This window comes from Hoplias malabaricus, chromosome X1 (assembly GCF_029633855.1).
Source record: "Hoplias malabaricus isolate fHopMal1 chromosome X1, fHopMal1.hap1, whole genome shotgun sequence".
Classification (NCBI taxonomy): domain Eukaryota; kingdom Metazoa; phylum Chordata; class Actinopteri; order Characiformes; family Erythrinidae; genus Hoplias; species Hoplias malabaricus.
Genome location: NC_089818.1, coordinates 17,771,477 through 17,788,209, shown reverse-complemented (window position 1 = coordinate 17,788,209; position 16,733 = coordinate 17,771,477). Strand labels below are relative to the sequence as shown.

General features: G+C 38.9%; 3 protein-coding genes across 3 annotated transcripts; 2 read left to right on the top strand and 1 right to left on the bottom strand.

Annotated features, from left to right (window-relative positions):
- Positions 1-1,253: 1,253 nt before the first annotated feature.
- LOC136675474 (uncharacterized) lies at positions 1,254-4,440 on the top strand. Its single transcript, XM_066652023.1, has 6 exons — positions 1,254-1,350; positions 2,205-2,233; positions 2,392-2,455; positions 3,179-3,313; positions 3,775-3,878; positions 4,072-4,440. Exons 1-6 carry the CDS (start codon positions 1,254-1,256, stop codon positions 4,438-4,440), a joined length of 798 nt encoding a protein of 265 aa, XP_066508120.1.
- A 1,653-nt stretch (positions 4,441-6,093) lies between these two features.
- On the bottom strand, positions 6,094-9,708 carry LOC136675782 (splicing factor 3A subunit 2-like). Its single transcript, XM_066652531.1, has 8 exons — positions 9,633-9,708; positions 8,541-8,794; positions 8,252-8,298; positions 8,042-8,151; positions 7,896-7,945; positions 7,640-7,780; positions 7,428-7,496; positions 6,094-7,034 (listed from the first exon to the last, which is right to left on the bottom strand). Exons 2-8 carry the CDS (start codon positions 8,736-8,738, stop codon positions 6,741-6,743), a joined length of 909 nt encoding a protein of 302 aa, XP_066508628.1. The 5' UTR covers positions 8,739-8,794; positions 9,633-9,708; the 3' UTR covers positions 6,094-6,740.
- Positions 9,709-9,969: 261 nt separating this feature from the next.
- LOC136675854 (pleckstrin homology domain-containing family J member 1) lies at positions 9,970-15,203 on the top strand. The gene is made up of 6 exons (XM_066652632.1): positions 9,970-10,494; positions 10,613-10,680; positions 11,521-11,587; positions 12,566-12,656; positions 12,748-12,811; positions 13,378-15,203. Exons 1-6 carry the CDS (start codon positions 10,401-10,403, stop codon positions 13,462-13,464), a joined length of 471 nt encoding a protein of 156 aa, XP_066508729.1. The 5' UTR covers positions 9,970-10,400; the 3' UTR covers positions 13,465-15,203.
- The last annotated feature ends 1,530 nt before the right edge of the window (positions 15,204-16,733 follow it).

The window sequence follows — 16,733 nt, the reverse complement described above, 5'->3', positions numbered from 1 at the left end:
TAATATAATAAATGAAAACGCTAAGACTACAATTGGACGATCTGAGATAAATATGGGTCCGGCTTATGTAGTTTATTTGTATCTGACTGACATTGCTGCTGACATCAGCTGGTTATTCTGGCCAATCTGACCATGGCATCATGTTTTTTCAGCTAAGCTCTGCGGTGGGATTTACCCACCTCCTGCAATAGCCTTCAGGCTTTTTCATCCCATTTGCACCTGTTCTTAGCAGTCAGGCCACAGCCTGTGTGCCGCATGCCTGCTGTGTGTGTGTGTGTGTGTTTGTTTTACACAAAGACCACCACATCAGAACCCTGGATGAGGCTTCCTCCTCACTGACCCCTCCTCGTGTCCAGGCAGGTAAGTCTCACTATTGGCAAGTCAGAGGTCGTGATGTGGTGGAACAGATAAATGCTTAGGCCCCTGTGTGTGCCTCTGGATGTCGATGGGATCTTTAGTACAATAGAGAATGGACTTAAAAAAACACAGCATTGTTTCAGAACACAGCATTGTTTTATTTGATCGCAGCATGTAACATCTGTTGACAAAGGTTTGTTATGAAAATGTGAGATTTTTATGCCGTGTTTTCTGATTAATATTTATTACAAATTTGCACAGCAATTACTTACACTGATACAATAGCATGGGGTATTGAGCTAACATTGCATCAGACTTGACTTGACATTTCCCTAAACCCTGTTTGGCTGCTCATGCCTGATCCATTCACTTGTTATAGTCACGTTTCTCCTGATACTGTGTGAATTATTCTAAAATTGTAAAGATTTAATTGGAGCATTAAAGGACAGGTTGATATTTAGATTTTCCTTGAATTTTATTTTTTTTCCCCCGAGGTCTGACTGGATTATGTCAGTCTCTATATCAGTGTTTACACGTTATGTCAAACTACGTTTTCCATTAAATGGGTCATTTAACGGCTAAATACATTGTGTGTTTTGAGGTGGCGACAATTAAAAAGTCACTTCTTCCACAATATAACAAAAATTAATAAATATGCTGTAAAACATAACTGCTTGCCTCCTACTTTGCCACAATAATAGATCAAGGGTTTAAGACCGGTTTTAAGAAAATCTTCAGTTTCTTGTGTATCGAAGGTAGGAAGGAACGAGGAATATGACTCTAACTATAAGCACAAAAGTCTTTGAGGGAATAACTGAAGGCAGACCATTAGATTTCTTTATTCCTAGCTGACTAATGCAGAAGACAACAACTTCTTTTTACATGTCTGGGGCAGGATGGACGAGAGTACATTTGAGACATTTGATGAGGAGCTTGGGACGTCAGTTCAGGATGTTCCTCCCCAGAAACTTCACAGACATTCTTGCCGGACAGGTACAGGTGCACCTCTTTGACACCAGTCTTCAAAATGTCAATCAGCCATCTTTATTTTTTATTTTTTTTTTGGAAGGAAACCTGTGTAGTTGTCTTGAGGGAAGACATAGACAGAAAAGACCATCTCAATCTCAGTTGTTCTGAAAATCTGATTTCTTATACATTAGAATTTGTGGAATACCACAAGATGTGAAATGTATTTAATTTCTGGACATATTCTGAAGTATATTACAAAATATTTCCTAATATTTTGTTAATTGATGGAATTATACTAGATATTGTACTACAACAATGATTTTTTAAAAAAAAATCATATTCAAGAAGAATAAAAGGAAGCTATTGGTTAAAAATACTGAAGGTTTACAGCAGTGGTGACATTTCAGGACCTGAAAGCACCTGTTTCTAATTTTAAACTAGACTGGTCATGACCAACATTAGTGACATACTGAAGCATAGTCACACAGCAATGGTAACAGGACACCAGCTAACAAAACAAACTCAAGTTTCAAAAAAAAAAAAAAAAAAAAAACTAGCTTAACCTAGCATGACAAAGTCTAGCTTTAGCTAGCATAACAGTTATCTTTCATAAACACCACAGATTTTAGCTTCAGTTAGCACAATACCTTACAGTCAGCTCTGTCCCTCACTCCACCTTGTACAGTTTACGCTCATTTGTTTGGCCACCTCTGGTCAAATAACGTTTTTTTGAATTTAAGTGAAATTTGTGAAAACATCCTCTACAGGAGATACTTAAATATGGACCTTTTTCTAAAATTGTATTGCACACTTGTACAGATTATTTTTTGTTTTGTGTACTATCATATCACTAAGGTGTAACATCTCTTGTTATGCAGAGGTGTATGCTCAAAGAAGATTAAGAGAGGTGAGGTTTGATGTCACAATATTTGCATTTATATCATAAAAAACATATATTGGCAATTTGACTCTTTATAGCTGTCTGTGCACTCTAATTATTTGTAATATCATAAGAGTGAAGTTTGTAAGTGTATGTGAGTGTTAATCATTTTTAATGATTTATAGGAAGCAACAATCGTTCAGCAAGTCCCAATGTCCGTACCCCAAGAGACGCCCTTCTCAAGAGACAGTAGGTGTTTCTAGGGTATAATGTTCATATTTATGATTTAACTGCATATTCAATGACTGAAAGAATACTCCAGTCATTTTAAAGTGTAGTATGAACCTATCTATGCACAGCTCATATGTCCTCATTGCTCCCTAGCAGCTCAACACTGTCATAGCATTTTACACACAGTAAAGGTTCATTTATGCTCAACGTTAAGGAGCCTTCTGTCCGTACTCTGCGTTCATTTCGTACATAATTTGCATGTTTTCGGAAAACTTACGGATGCAGACGGGACGGAGCACACCACTGGAGACCGTGGGGGCAGTGCAAGTTGCTAATAGTGATGCTAATCGCTCTGCCTCACTCACAGGCGCACTGTGTGAGTTCTCATGCAAACCAAGTTATCGAATGTCCGTCATCCTCACAGACCACTGCCGTTTAGAACTCTGCCTTTTTGTTGTTTTTTAATTAAATATAGAACTATAAGCTCCTCTGCCATTGCCATGTTTGATTTTTACTCCAAACTGCCCTTTAATGGATGTGTTGCTCAACAACCATGTCAACGGAGCTGACGAAAGGAAGTATGTGGGCAGTGGCGGTTTCCGTACGCAGAGGGAGTATAAATGCCTTAAGTCTACAATGTTGAACCTGATAAAGTTACAGACAAAATATTATATTCATCTCTATAATAATTGATATAGCAAACTTATTATTAGCAATACTCTACTTCATCTTCTATCACAGCATCACTGCGGAAAGGCTTGCCCCATCAGAATGTGTCCCAGATTGAGGTGCCATGGGAGGGAGTGACACTTAACCGCTGCCTCTTCATAGCCATCACCATCCTGGTCATTACCTCAGGCTGCCAACGACTAAATGGTCAGTGCATCTACTTTATTGTGGTGTATTGTATTGTTTTGTTATGGTCCTGTAAGGCAGTACACCTGGAGGGCTAGTTTGTTGATTTTTCTGCTTTCCAGTTACCAGGTCTGAATATCTGAAACATTTATGTACATTCTGTATAATAAATTAATAAGTTCTGATTAAATATTGAAAGTCTGTGAAATAATTTAGAAAAATGTTGACTTTTAGTTTACTGCCTCATTTGAACACAGCAGCTGACTTTCATATTCATTTTATGATGTATGGACCAATAGACTCCAAAGTTACTTGGAATACAATCTTTTTACACTGATTTCCATTGAAAGAAACGTTTTTATTCTTCTCCTGTAAAGTTACTCTTTTTAAAGATGCATGTTTTTCATTGGACAGCATAAGGATCTTTAAGTAATCAGTTCTATGGCATGTTTAAGTGTTAAGATTTCTGCTCTTTCCCTCAGAGGTTGTACGAGGTCATAAGGATGTAACTGAGGTAGATACTGTAGGAACGGTGCTTAACATGAGACACACTGCGGCCAGGAAGGCCTGGTTACCACCTCCTCAGGTCAGGAGCACCACCAGAATTCTTATCTGTCACAGTATGTTTGCTATAGGTTGGTGGGGGATACTGAGAAAAATGATGTAAATATGCTTTCTATATTAATACACAAATGTTAGTACACAAATTTGTTTTTGTGAAAACTACAGCGTAGATATGGGTGTGTACACAAAATTGATTATCTTTTTTTGTTTTTCAGTCCGAGGCCTCGCTGTGGGACACATTTTTCTGGTGGGTCAGTGACGATGATGAAGAAGAAAGCAGACGTGGCAAATCAAGGAAGACAAATCAAGAGAAATCTTTCAAAGGCCTCAGACACAAGGCCATCCCCAAAAGAAACCTGCTGAAGGGTAGAGATGATAGATTTAAAGCTCGGAGAGAAAAGGGCAGACGGAACAATGAAGAGAAGAAAGAAAGTGTGAAAGGACGAAGAGAGATGGAGAGGAGACTCAAACAGAAGAAGCTGGAGGAAGAGGAGCACGAGGTTGAGAAGGAGGAGGAAAAAGAAAAGATACAGAAGAGGTCAAAGGAGAACAAGAAAAAAGATGCAGGGGTGAAAAGAAAGTGATCAAAGGCAAGGTGCTGTAATATATAAACCAGCAGCAAAGAGGTGGAATGCCAATGAAAGCCTGGAAATTAGAGGGAACGTTTTGTAACACATTATCATTGTTTATAAGGTGATATCACACATGCATCAGCTTTTCACAATAACTATCTTTAACAGTCTATAAAGGCTTATTCCTACTGACACTTACGGGAAAGCCATTAATGATGTTTGTGTTTGTCATTTGTCATGAAAAGGCTATGGAAATGTTATATAGCTTAACTATTAATATCATATAGTAATATGTTAAGAGGAATTTTATCCCATTATAATGTGATGGCTATGACAGGTGCTATGAGTCTCTCAGGAATGGCTGTTACTCGGCTAAACAAAGCATCTATATTTTTGTGCTAAAGATGCAATGTGGGGTTTAACACCAGTTTAAAACTGAAATTTTAAGTCGCTTTGTTTTGAAACCTACCTACCTTTCACTACATGTCACTGCACCATTTAACATTAAAGCCATTCTAATTGACTTTACATCACACCAGAAATTTCAGTGTTGGTAAGATTTACCTCTTAGACACATTTTAGTTGAGATTTACAGCGAGACTAAACCATGATTGTGCACTGAAAATTACTTAGTTTTACCCCAGCCTTGAAAACCTTATTTCCCTGTAGTCTTTTTGTTTGTTTGGTGTTATTGGCCAGGTGGCGTTATTCGATTTCTTGCCTTCCTTCTTTTGTTGTTTCTCAGAGGACTGAGAGTTTGCCACAATCTTGGTTATTTGAAAAATGAACAATTTAAACAGATCACATGGCAATACATGTGTTTTTGGGAATACAGTGGAACCTCTGCCTACGAACTTGATCCATTCCGTGACCTGGTTCGTAAGTAGAGAAGTTCGTTTCTCGAGTCAATTGTCCCCATTTAAAATAATGGAAAAGCAATTAATGCGTTCCAGCCCCCACCCAGAAAGACACCCGTTTTGAACTGATATGTTTACAAAACTCTCAAATTAGTAAAAAAAAAAAATACATGTAGAATTACTAAAAATAAAAAAAGAAATAGTGGTAACAGTAATAAAAAAAGTTTTAAGTGGTTACATATCGCTACCTTGGAGACGTGACAACTGGCTGGAGGAGTAACAAAGGCACTGGCTGTATGACGGGAGGTGGGTGGAATAACCTCTGCTATTTACACTAATGCTAAATTGCTAAAACTACAATTTGCTAATCTTAAAAGCTCAGTCAAGTCTGGGCGCGCTGGGAGACTCTCCTATTGGGTTCAGTGGCCATTTCCAGCTGCCGGCTCGGGTTCGTTTCTAGAGTCATGGTTCGTTGGTGGAGGCAAAAAATATTCAAATGCCCGGTTCGCATCTTGTTAAGTTCGTTAGTAGAGGTTCCACTGTACATCTATTCAGAATGCATTGGAATATACTGTAGCATATTTCAAGCCTTTCTTTCAAATGTTTGTTGTTTTGTTTGAAATAAACTTTTTCAGTACTACGTGGCAGAAATGTCGTTAGTGTCAACAGATAAGCTTTTTCCTCATAAATCTTTCATTTTCACATCAAAAAGGACACCTTGTGTTGGAATGTAGGTAACTGCATTTCAACGTAACTGGCATGTAATTAAAATTTTAATTTCCACCTGACAGATACTTTATATGAAACAAATTTTCATCTTGTAATCATAAGTGACATCCACAAAAGTGGCAGGAACAAGGAAATGCTACTTTAAATTAACAGACCATTTTTATAAAACAACACACACTTTCATAAACAAAAATCATTTGATGTTTTAGATTTTAATAGAAAAAAAAAAACAACTAAAACAAAACTTGATGTTATGGTACGTATAGGCTGTGCTACCCTTGCAAAAGAAGGTATACAGTTAAAATGAAGTCATATCTGGATTTGTGTGGGGAAAACTAGACTAAAACTGGTGGAATTTACTGGACCACTTAAGTGTTTTAACACCCTCTCTCTCTGCTGCACCTGCAGGACACAGTTGATTATAACAGAGAAAAATATTGTTTGCTTCCCTGATCTTACTAAAAGAAAAACAACCATGTCCTTTTGAAACATTTATAATAAAATACAGGCAGGTGCTAAAGCAAGTGACCATCGCCCGTCAAATTGACATGTGACCATCAAATAAATTCCTTACAAGAAAGGCTGTAAAACATTACAAAAATATTAATAACCATGACATCATGTACCTCCTCTATGTACAAAATGAAATTGGTTTGTAAAATATCCTCAGATCACTGAACATATCAATTCCAATGTCAAAAAAAAACCCCATCTTCATTGTTGACTTCAGTTGCTGAGGGACATTCCTTCGGCAGGCATCGGTGGTCTCAGGTGGGGTGGAAGTGTGCCGGGAGGCGGCATGCCAGGGTTTTGGCTCATCTGTGGAGGCGCAGGGGCATTAGGGGGCAACGGGGGCATGCCTGGAATGCCTCCAGGAGGTGGAGGAGGCACAGATTCACTGGGAGGACAAGGTCCGAGGCCAGTCATCAGAGGAGGAGGACGCTTCACACCAACAGGGGGTGGCTGCCCACTGGGCTGCTGCATGAGCTTCTCCATCTTAAAGTGGAACTGCAGAAAAAACTGGAACAGAAAGGAAAATCAGTTTTTAGCTCTGTTGCTAACATTACACTTAACACTGTGTCAACATTTCATGATGCCTAGACCCAAAGGTTTAGGGTGGCAGAACATGAATGTCTGTTTGGTGTAAACCGCTCAAAATGTTTGGGAATTGTAGGATTAATGCATTGAGGAGAATGACCTAATTTTATTCTTCTAATTCACAACTTAAAAACAAATGAATTTTTATAAAATGAATGTACATTTAAATGTATCCAGATCTAATTGTACATTTTTATTACCAGGACAAACACATTGCCCAAATAAACAATATAAAATGTTTCTCAGTTGGCTTACAGTGTTGGTGCAGCCAGTGTAACCCTCAACATGAAATCAGAGTCTCCCTTAGGCTCTTACTTGTTTCGTTTCCCTGTTCCAGTGCGTCCAGAAGCGACTTTCTGATTTGTCTATCTCTCTGCTTGGAACCTGGCAGTGTGAGAAGACAGTTATTTTTAGAAATAAAAGGACTGCTGTGTGCTCTTTCAAACTGCAATAATGATCAGTGCAGAAGAGCTGTAGATCTAAACAGCACCCAAACAAATGCAAAAGGATACGTGTAAGTCCAATACCTTAAATGCTATTGTTTCATATGGCTCTGCTGCCAAGAGCAGATACTGCCAGCGACGGTCTGGAGGCTCAATACGCTGCTCATACGCAGACATGAAGCGATGTCTAGGTCCAATACCTTCTGCAATCTCAGGATAATCAATCTGAGGTACACAGATTACAGCATCAGGGGCAAGTACCTTCAATTTTGTTTTCAGCTTTATTATAAACGCTTAATTTAACGGGGAATTAAGGCAGACTTGGTGTTGATTGTGTTACCTGGAAAAGAAGGCTTTGTTGACCAGTTTCTGGGTCCCTCTGTTTTGTTACTGTGAATAATTAAAAAAGGAATAAATCACCAATATCTATTTACACCAACCAAAATCACACCATATTCAGCTTATTACAGCACACTGGGCTTGTACCTTTGTAACCTGGTCGCCCGATCTTTACAAATTTTTTGACTTCAACTTTAACTTTTTCAGGGGCTGGTTGGGCAGGGGCCTCTTTTGCTTCTTTCGCTGCTCGTCTTGCTCTGATTAAAAGAACAAAAGACAACTGTGAGTAAACTTTTGAGTAAGTTAAGAATTCATAGAAGGTACTATTCAGAAACCGGGTGTGTTTTGTACACTTACAAGTTAGTCTGATGCTTCTTTCCCTGTGTATGGGCAAGATAACTCCCCTGAAGAAGAAACAATTGAATTAATATGAGAAAGAGACTACATTCAAATTAATATTTATATTAGTAAGAAGCAGGCCAAGATACAGCGCATTTCTTTTGCTGGATATTTCAATAATTGTGTGTCTTATGATAAAGTATATTAAAAAAAAAACACATTCACCTTAACTTGGTTAAAAATAAATGCATATAGTAGTGGGCTGCTAAGCAACGGTACTTGCATAATGGCACTACTTTCATCTTACCTCGTTATTGTGAAGTGTGAGACACAGTTTGCATTCATATGAACCCAAGTGGTTTTTCATGAAGTATGGATCCTTGTTGATGTCTATTGTTTCCAGAGCCAGCTGCCGTAAACGTTCTCGCCGGTCACGGTTGCTCTCCGAGGCAGAGGCTACCCCTCCGCTGCCGGTTTTACCACCGGCTCTGTGTTGGAAATCCATCTTCACAATCCAGAGGACTCAGTGGCACTCCCTAAATATCCAAATGCGAAGCTGACCTGTTATAAACGACAGATATTTGAGTTAAAGCGTTACATTCTGAATTATTGTGACATTCCTTATTTATTAATTCAATTCTGAAAGAGAAAAAAAATACACAATATATAGAATGGTTTTGCTTAAATTGTGATTGCTGTAAACAAATTCATAATAACTTTTAGTAGTGTAATGCAGTGAGCAACAAACTATTATCCTTTCTAAATGTACTTCTGTTCTTTATTACTATGCCACCTGATTGTCGCAAAAGCTAGTCCTACTATTACCTCTTTAAAGGAAAGGTTCTCTCTACATAAGTTTGGGTTTAAGGTGGTCTGGACACGTCGGGGAAATGATAGTTGTTTTTTGTTCATCTAGTTATATGTGACTAATACTGTTAAAACTCCAAAACATCGAAGAGTGCACTGGTAAGTGTAAATATTCACTGAAATACCTTTCTACTGTTTGTAAACTTTTAGAAAATATTAATATTATGGTTGATATGCACACAAAACTCCTAAACACTTAAGCAGTTTTCTGATGTTTTTTTTTTATTATTATTTTTAGTAGCTAAAAAGGTTATGAGTTATAATTTCAAATTAAGCACATTTCTGTTGAAGTCTAACTCTGACACAGTGCTACATAAACGATGTAGCGGTGATTGGTTTGGCTAACATTAGCTCAGCAGCTAAAATAGACACAATTCATTCAACCGCAGCAGCTAATTCCCAAAGTTAGACTCCGGTTAAACACATTTAGAACCCCATATTTAAACATTGGACGTGTCCGCCATTATCAGCGTTACAGAAACAATTAAATATTATGTAAAAATGGGTTCATTTATCGGTTGTGTTTTGTTACCTTAACGTCCTCCTCACGCGTTTACCACCGCCACTGCCGCCCTGCGCATGCGCTCAATACATTCGTTTTCCTGTTAAAGTTTTTGGTACGAATATGCACTAATAATAATAATAATATAATATATCTCACTCATAACCCTTTACTTATCACTTAATATATATTTTTTATTAATAACTTTATAATTAAAGGGAATGCAAAATGTTTAACGTTATCTAAATATTAAATATATAGCACTAGGCATTAATAAAACAATGACAATATTTTAATATATATATTTGTATTTCTATACATTTCCAGATGTGTTTTTTTAATACAGTTCCTATTTTATTCTAGTACCTATTTTTTATTTGATTTTCGTGTTGTTGTGTTTTTCGAAGCGGCTTTTATTTTGAAAGTCCTCCTGGTTCGACTGCCTAGTGGCAGTGTGTATTCAGTGCTGTACTGAGGTACAGAGCGTTAACAGAGGTAACAGTGGAGCAGTAACGTGAAGGATTCAAGGTTTTAATTACTGTTCTTTAGTTGTTTGTTTGTTTGTTTGTTTTTATTTAGAAAGCAGGAGAAACAAACCGATTATGAAAGCAGTGTAAAATACCTTAATGGAGTGTCTTTTATTTTTAACTTATTGATAAAATAGTGCCGAGGTAGAATAGGAGGTCCATTTTAACCATCCCATCTTCAGTGTATTAAGAATGGTGACGGTAATAATAACTCACACAGAGAGCTAGAACACTTTCAGAAGGCGAGTGTTGTTATAAAGCGGATTTTAAAATGCGCTTTAATGAGAAAGAGCTGGTGTTCCTGAGTCGGCAGCCCTCAGAGAGAGCTGCGGAGATGGGGATGAAGGGACCCAAGAAAGGAGACGGTAAGACCCGTATCAACATCAATACACCGCTATTTATCACTCAAACTAGACACATACAGGATTGTTTAGAGCCTGCTTTGTCTGAGGCAAACTGTCAACTCTTCTTTTCCCCTGGCAGTCATGAAGAGGAGACTGGTGAAGCTCATAGTGAATTTCCTGTTTTACTTTCGCACAGATGAGGAGGAGGTGGGAATGCTTTTCTCTCAGTGTTTTTATCAATAGGTCAAACACTACAGACCCATAGAGAACAGAATATCCCTTAAGTTCAAACAAAAAACCTCTCCTTGCCCTTACAGCATTAAGAAAACAGGTAACACATAGTTTTGTGTTTAAAAACCCTGTCCCTGATTGTATGTCCTTTTAATAAGCCCCACCGCCCAAATTTGTAGCATTAGTAGTTCCACAGACTGTAGCCTGTAGGTTGCACTGCTTACATTAATAACCCCCTTTCACCCTGTTCTTCAATGGTCAGGACCCCCAAAGGACCTTCACAGAGCAGTGATGTAGTGATGTTGACAAGGTGGCAGTGTGTGTGTTGTGCTGGTACGAGTGGTTCAGACACAGCAGTGCTGCTGTAGATGTTAAGCACCTCAGTGGATTAGAATAGTCCACCAGCCAAAAATATCCAGCCAGCAACGTCCTGTGACCATTAATTTAAGACTAGATGATGATCATCAAAAAAGCAAAAACTGAGCTAGTCTCTAACTTTACATCTACAATATGGACCAACAAGGGCGGTGTGTGTAATAATGGCAGAGGAAGAGACACAGTGTTTAAAAACACAAGCAGCACTGCTGTAATTAGTGTCATTGCAGAAATGAAAATGATCCTCTACACAAACAATACAGACTCTGTGGTGGTTCTGTCCTGTGATAAAATGGAATTGAATACAAGTCTTAAAAATATAAAATGTTGCGTGTTCTTAATCATTTTGTTTGTAATATTTAGCTGAAGTATGCACGAGTTGCTGTAACATGATTGTTTGAACAGTTATATACCAATGCTTGCTTTTGTGCATATTTGCAGCCAATTGGAGCGCTGCTGCTGGAGGAGTGCCGTGTCGAGAGAGAAGATGATACTGTTTTCTCCATCGGTGAGCCTCATGACCCACTCAGCATCAACAATGGTTTATTTCATAACAAATCCCATAGGGCGCATATTAAAGGGTAATTCCACAGAGGACACTGATATTTCTATCTATATTTGTGTCTGATGCATCACAAGTGTTGTCTACTGAGGCACTATTCCAAGAGACGAAGGCTCTGAGTTATGTCTGAATCGAATGTTTGTATAAAATCCTGTGTGCTCTAGATTACTCTGTTTGGCTGAATTTGAAGGCAGCGTAGAGCTATCCTTTACTGCATGACATTCCTCGTTTTCCTGTGTGTAAACCTGGTCAGATGCACTCATGTAGTGTGGGCTGCAGCAATGTGTTGGGCCCGGTTAATGTTCTGTACAATTGTGAGTTAGATTTATATTACGTCTGACTAGAAATAGACAGAGTAATCAGATTTATGACTCCGTCACCTTCAATGGTTGTAATAATCCTGGCTGGCGAATATTAGCATATCAGTTTCCTGGCAATGTCATGATTTATTGCTGCCTTTGATACATGTCACAAACACATTTCAGTTACAGGTAACTTCATGTGAAACAATGTCTTCAAAGGCACTGACACATTAAACAACAGTGTATTGGGCAATAATTGACAGGTTTAGAACAACCACAGCGGATATGACTCTGCATGGATGAAGACACAAGTGTAATCTTTTAAAGCAGAATGGTTCGAGTAGCAAAGAACCCCCGTAAGGATCACAGCAGATGGTCACGTTTTGGGTTGTCCAAAATTCTGCAGACATATCGAATAATCAGTGGAATTACCCGTTAATTAGCTTTAGTGCTTTACATGGCAGACTGCACTGTGTCATCGAGTGTATAAAAAGCCACCTTGAATTCTCCACTTCCTCTTTTAGGCTAATCAGATAAACCTTTATCATTGAAACGCTGCAGCAAGATAAACATGAAACTATTGACCACATACGCATATGTACACTGTGTTTAATTCTGTTAGCTTTTCTAGAAGAGGCCGAGAGGAAATACCTGTTTGAATGCGACTCTAAAGAGCACTGCCTCGAGTGGGTTGATGCAATCAACAAAGCTAGGTTGGTACCGTAATGCTTTATACGTCGCATTATTAAAATGCAAAGCAATCATATTCCCATTCCAATTTAATATATTTTTTTTTTTTTGCAGCTATGAATTTATGCGCAAAAACCTCATCTTCTATCGTTCTGAGATCCATCGACTCACTGGGAAGGTAAAGGCCACATTCCTTAATTCAGAGGAGGAAGCATAATTTGCCCCATGTTTTTAATAAGTAGTGTTGCAGTCACACAGCTCCAGGGACCTGGAGGTTGTGGCTTTGATTCCCGCTCCGGGTGACTGTCTGTGAAGAGTTTGGTGTGTTCTCCCCGTGTCAGCGTGGGTTTCCTCCAGGTGCTCCGGTTTCCTCCCACAGTCCAAAAACACACATTGGTAGGTGGATTGGTGACTCAAAAGTCTCCGTAGGTGTGAATGTGTGTCTGTGTTGCCCTGTGAAGGACTGGCGCCTCCTCCAGGGTGTATTCCTGCCTTGTGCCCAATGATTCCAGGTAGGCTCTGGACCCACCGTGACCCTGAACTGGATAAGGGTTACAGATAATGAATGAATGAATGAATGAATGAATTTGATCCAAATAAATCAGTGAATATAGAATTAAATGTTAATAAAATAGCTTAGAATTGGCTCTGGAATGTACAGAATTACATTTACCTTCTGATGCTTTGGATCATATTACAACACTTTACCTTTTTTGTCTTTTTATATTTGCTCCTTCATGATAGGACCCACTGGAGCAGTATGGGATTTCAGAGGAGACTCGCTTTCAAGTCAACAGTGGATTTCCTCCTCTGCCCCCTCCCCCCATTTAACCCAGCTCAGTGAGTGTGAGCATAGATGACCCACCGCATGTGTGTAGAGCATTTTCAAGAAAACAGAAAACCTGCTGTTTTTCCTTCTTTCCTCATCCAGATATTTCCAAATGTAACGTTGCCACATCTTTAATTCCCATTTTACGGTCTGATTTACAGAATTTAAAAAGGCTCTATCACTGTGTATTCTTTTTTAAACGATTGTGTAATTGTATGTTGATATAGTTAGTAGGTTTTATACACAATGGCACTGTTATGAATATCAGCTGAGAATGAGCCAGTAGCATTTGAATGCAATTTCCCGTACTATGCGCTTTAACTGACACTGTGATGTGCTTCTTGTCAAGATTTCACACTTACAGACATCATCAATTACAGTTCTGTTTGACGGAGGCGATACTGGTCACTGCTTCTTAATATAGCAGAAGTAGGAAGCTTTCACATAACTAGTGTTGACTGCTTGTGGTTTCACTTCACACAAAAGTGCCTAGTGCACCCTTGTTTTGCATTCAGTGACATTTCAAACACCACTTCCCCACAACCCATGCCTAATGGCAGGCTTAGTTTTATGATATATGTTGCTTTAACGACAATATTTCAGCTGGACTAATATAATGACACTATGTCTGTTTACTGTAGTTTGTTAACCCAAGCTGAATGTCTATTAATTATGTCCTAATTTTGCACACGTTTCCTTTCTCTTTGAAATGTATCTTTTAAGAATATAATGCTATTAATATGTGTAATCACACTGCAAGCACAAGAAAATATGACGAATGTCCACACACTGTATTACACGCTTATGCTTAGATAAATTAAAGAACCGTGTGTGGATGCTGCTCATGTTTTCTTGCGTGTGTACATCTGTGTCCTGCACCCAATCAGACTCTGGTGGGGAGCATGCACACAGCTCTTTTGAAGACCATCAGTGGCTTATCTGAGTGTATACATTACACAGCCAGCTCAGCTTAGAACAGGCATTAAAAATGAAACTCAGAGCAACCATAGAGTCTCTCTCACATTTACTAACACATCCTGTCTCCAGGAGCTCTAAGAGCTGGGGCACAATCTATGACCAATTGTTCGTGGACACTCATTTTTGTCCAAAATGAAGAGTATTAAATAGATTTGCTCGTATTTCTAGGAAGGCTTTGGAGTAGATTTTGGAAATTTTCATGTGCATTCTGTCACATGAGCATTAGCAAAGTCAGGTAGTCTTTTAACAGTTATTATAATGATAAGGAGTGTCTACAAACTGGGAAAATATTATATAACACATTTCAGGTTCATGTAATTATAGGATTCTTTTCCCAAGTACATGGTTGTGCCCAAAGTTTTGCTTCTTTAGTTTTCCATCAATGGATAATGTCATGAAAGTCTTTCACTTAAAGCCTTTTGCTCAAGTCTTTTTGGGTGAGACCCATGTTATATTACTTCTGGGTGAGACCCAGTGCGAAACTGAGAAGCCAACTTTGCATACAAACATGCTGTGGCTACAGTAAGGGGGAAACGGTGGGAAACTGCGGTGGCAAAATCACCCTCTGAGAATAATCATGTGTGCGATATAACGGCACTTTTTATAATTTCTGTTGAAAAACAGACTTCAGGGTTACACTCTTTAATCATAATTCAGTTACTGTTACTCAACTTGAACCGTCCTTCTCAGAGAAGAGTCTTACAAACAGATGTTTCACAGCTGTAACCCTACAGCTGGATCTGTGCATGTTGTCACTGTTTATCTTTTTGTGTATGTTTAGTTTTCAAAATCTTCGTTTTATTTTTTTAAATAAAATTCCTTTCAAAAGTATTTTCTGAGATTTTGTTTCCATATTTACATTTATGCATTTGGCAGACGCTTTTATCCAAAGCGACTTACAAAAGAGGATCTAACATTCAAACTACAGCACAATTTATACAAAGTACCTTACATTGAGTGCAAAATGCCAGGACGTAATAAGTGCATTAAAGAAAGACTTTCAGTGTAAGAGATACTCTCGGAAGAGCTGGGTCTTCAAGGATTTCTTGAATGCGGAGAGGGTTTCTGTTGCTCTGATTGTGTTTGGAAGGAACGGAGAGGGCGGGCGCTAACGTGGTTTTAAGAGTCTATTGAGGTCGATGGGAGCAGAGCCAGTGAATACTCTGAAGGCCATCATTAGTGATTTATATTTGATGCGAGCAGCTAAGGGTAGCCAATGCAGCTCAACTAATAGGGGCGTGACGTGTGCTCTTTTAGGCTGGTTGAAGACCAGGCGTGCTGCAGCATTCTGGATCATCTGTAGTGGTCTCACAGCACAGGCCGGAAGACCTGCCAGGAGGGCGTTGCAATAGTCAAGACGGGAGATTACCAACGTCTGAACAAGGAGCTGTGTTATACATTTGTGTAATATACATTTCAAAATGGACGTCACATACAGCAGAAGCTGAATCATGTGACCACTGATTTCAGCATATGTACGTGTTTTAATATGTGGGTTTTATGGTTTATTTTGACTGCCTTTAAGCTTCTGCATTTGCTGTGGTTGATCAGTCACTCAAACCTTTTTACCCACAGCTGGACTTTGGACAGGAGTCCTCTAGGCAAGGACAAACAGTCACTAGACTGTGTTTTGAAGGGTCTTGGTTGCAGTGTGACTTCACACTTCTGTGCACTTACCAGTGATAGACATGAGGTTTTTGCTTACAGCAAATGTCTTATCAGAGAAGTGTGTTGTTCCGGATGCAGAACTGTAATTGTGCTGTGTGAAGTTCATTGGAAAGAACTTGGAAGTGTTTGCTTTTCTTAACAAGCACACACACCTTCTGTATACTAGGGCAAGTCTGGCTTTGCTGGAGCATGTTACGTTTCCTGAAGCACAAGGAGGTAGATGTCATTCATTGTGAGTAATTTGGCCAGCTCCTCTTTACATTGTCTGAATATTTCATGATCCATAGCAATGGTTAAAAAAGTACTTTCAGGATCATCCCACAGAACCCTGTTCCATTTCTTCACAGTCTGGGTTGGGGTTATAGTTGGTTCACACTTGGCATTTGGAGGTCTTTAACTCACATTTTGTCAGTAATAGGTTCAGCCATTCATCGAGACTATCAGCCTTTGGAAGCTCTGTGTATGTAAAGGTGCCTGTGTTCACTGTATTCTGGTGATTTCCTGTGCCCTGCGACCTTGAAAAACCACTAGGTTACAATGAGTAACTTTCTAAGGAAAGGGCTGTTCCAGACATTGTAAACAGTACAGCCTTTCTTCCTCTAAAGAACAGAAGCCAGACAGAACA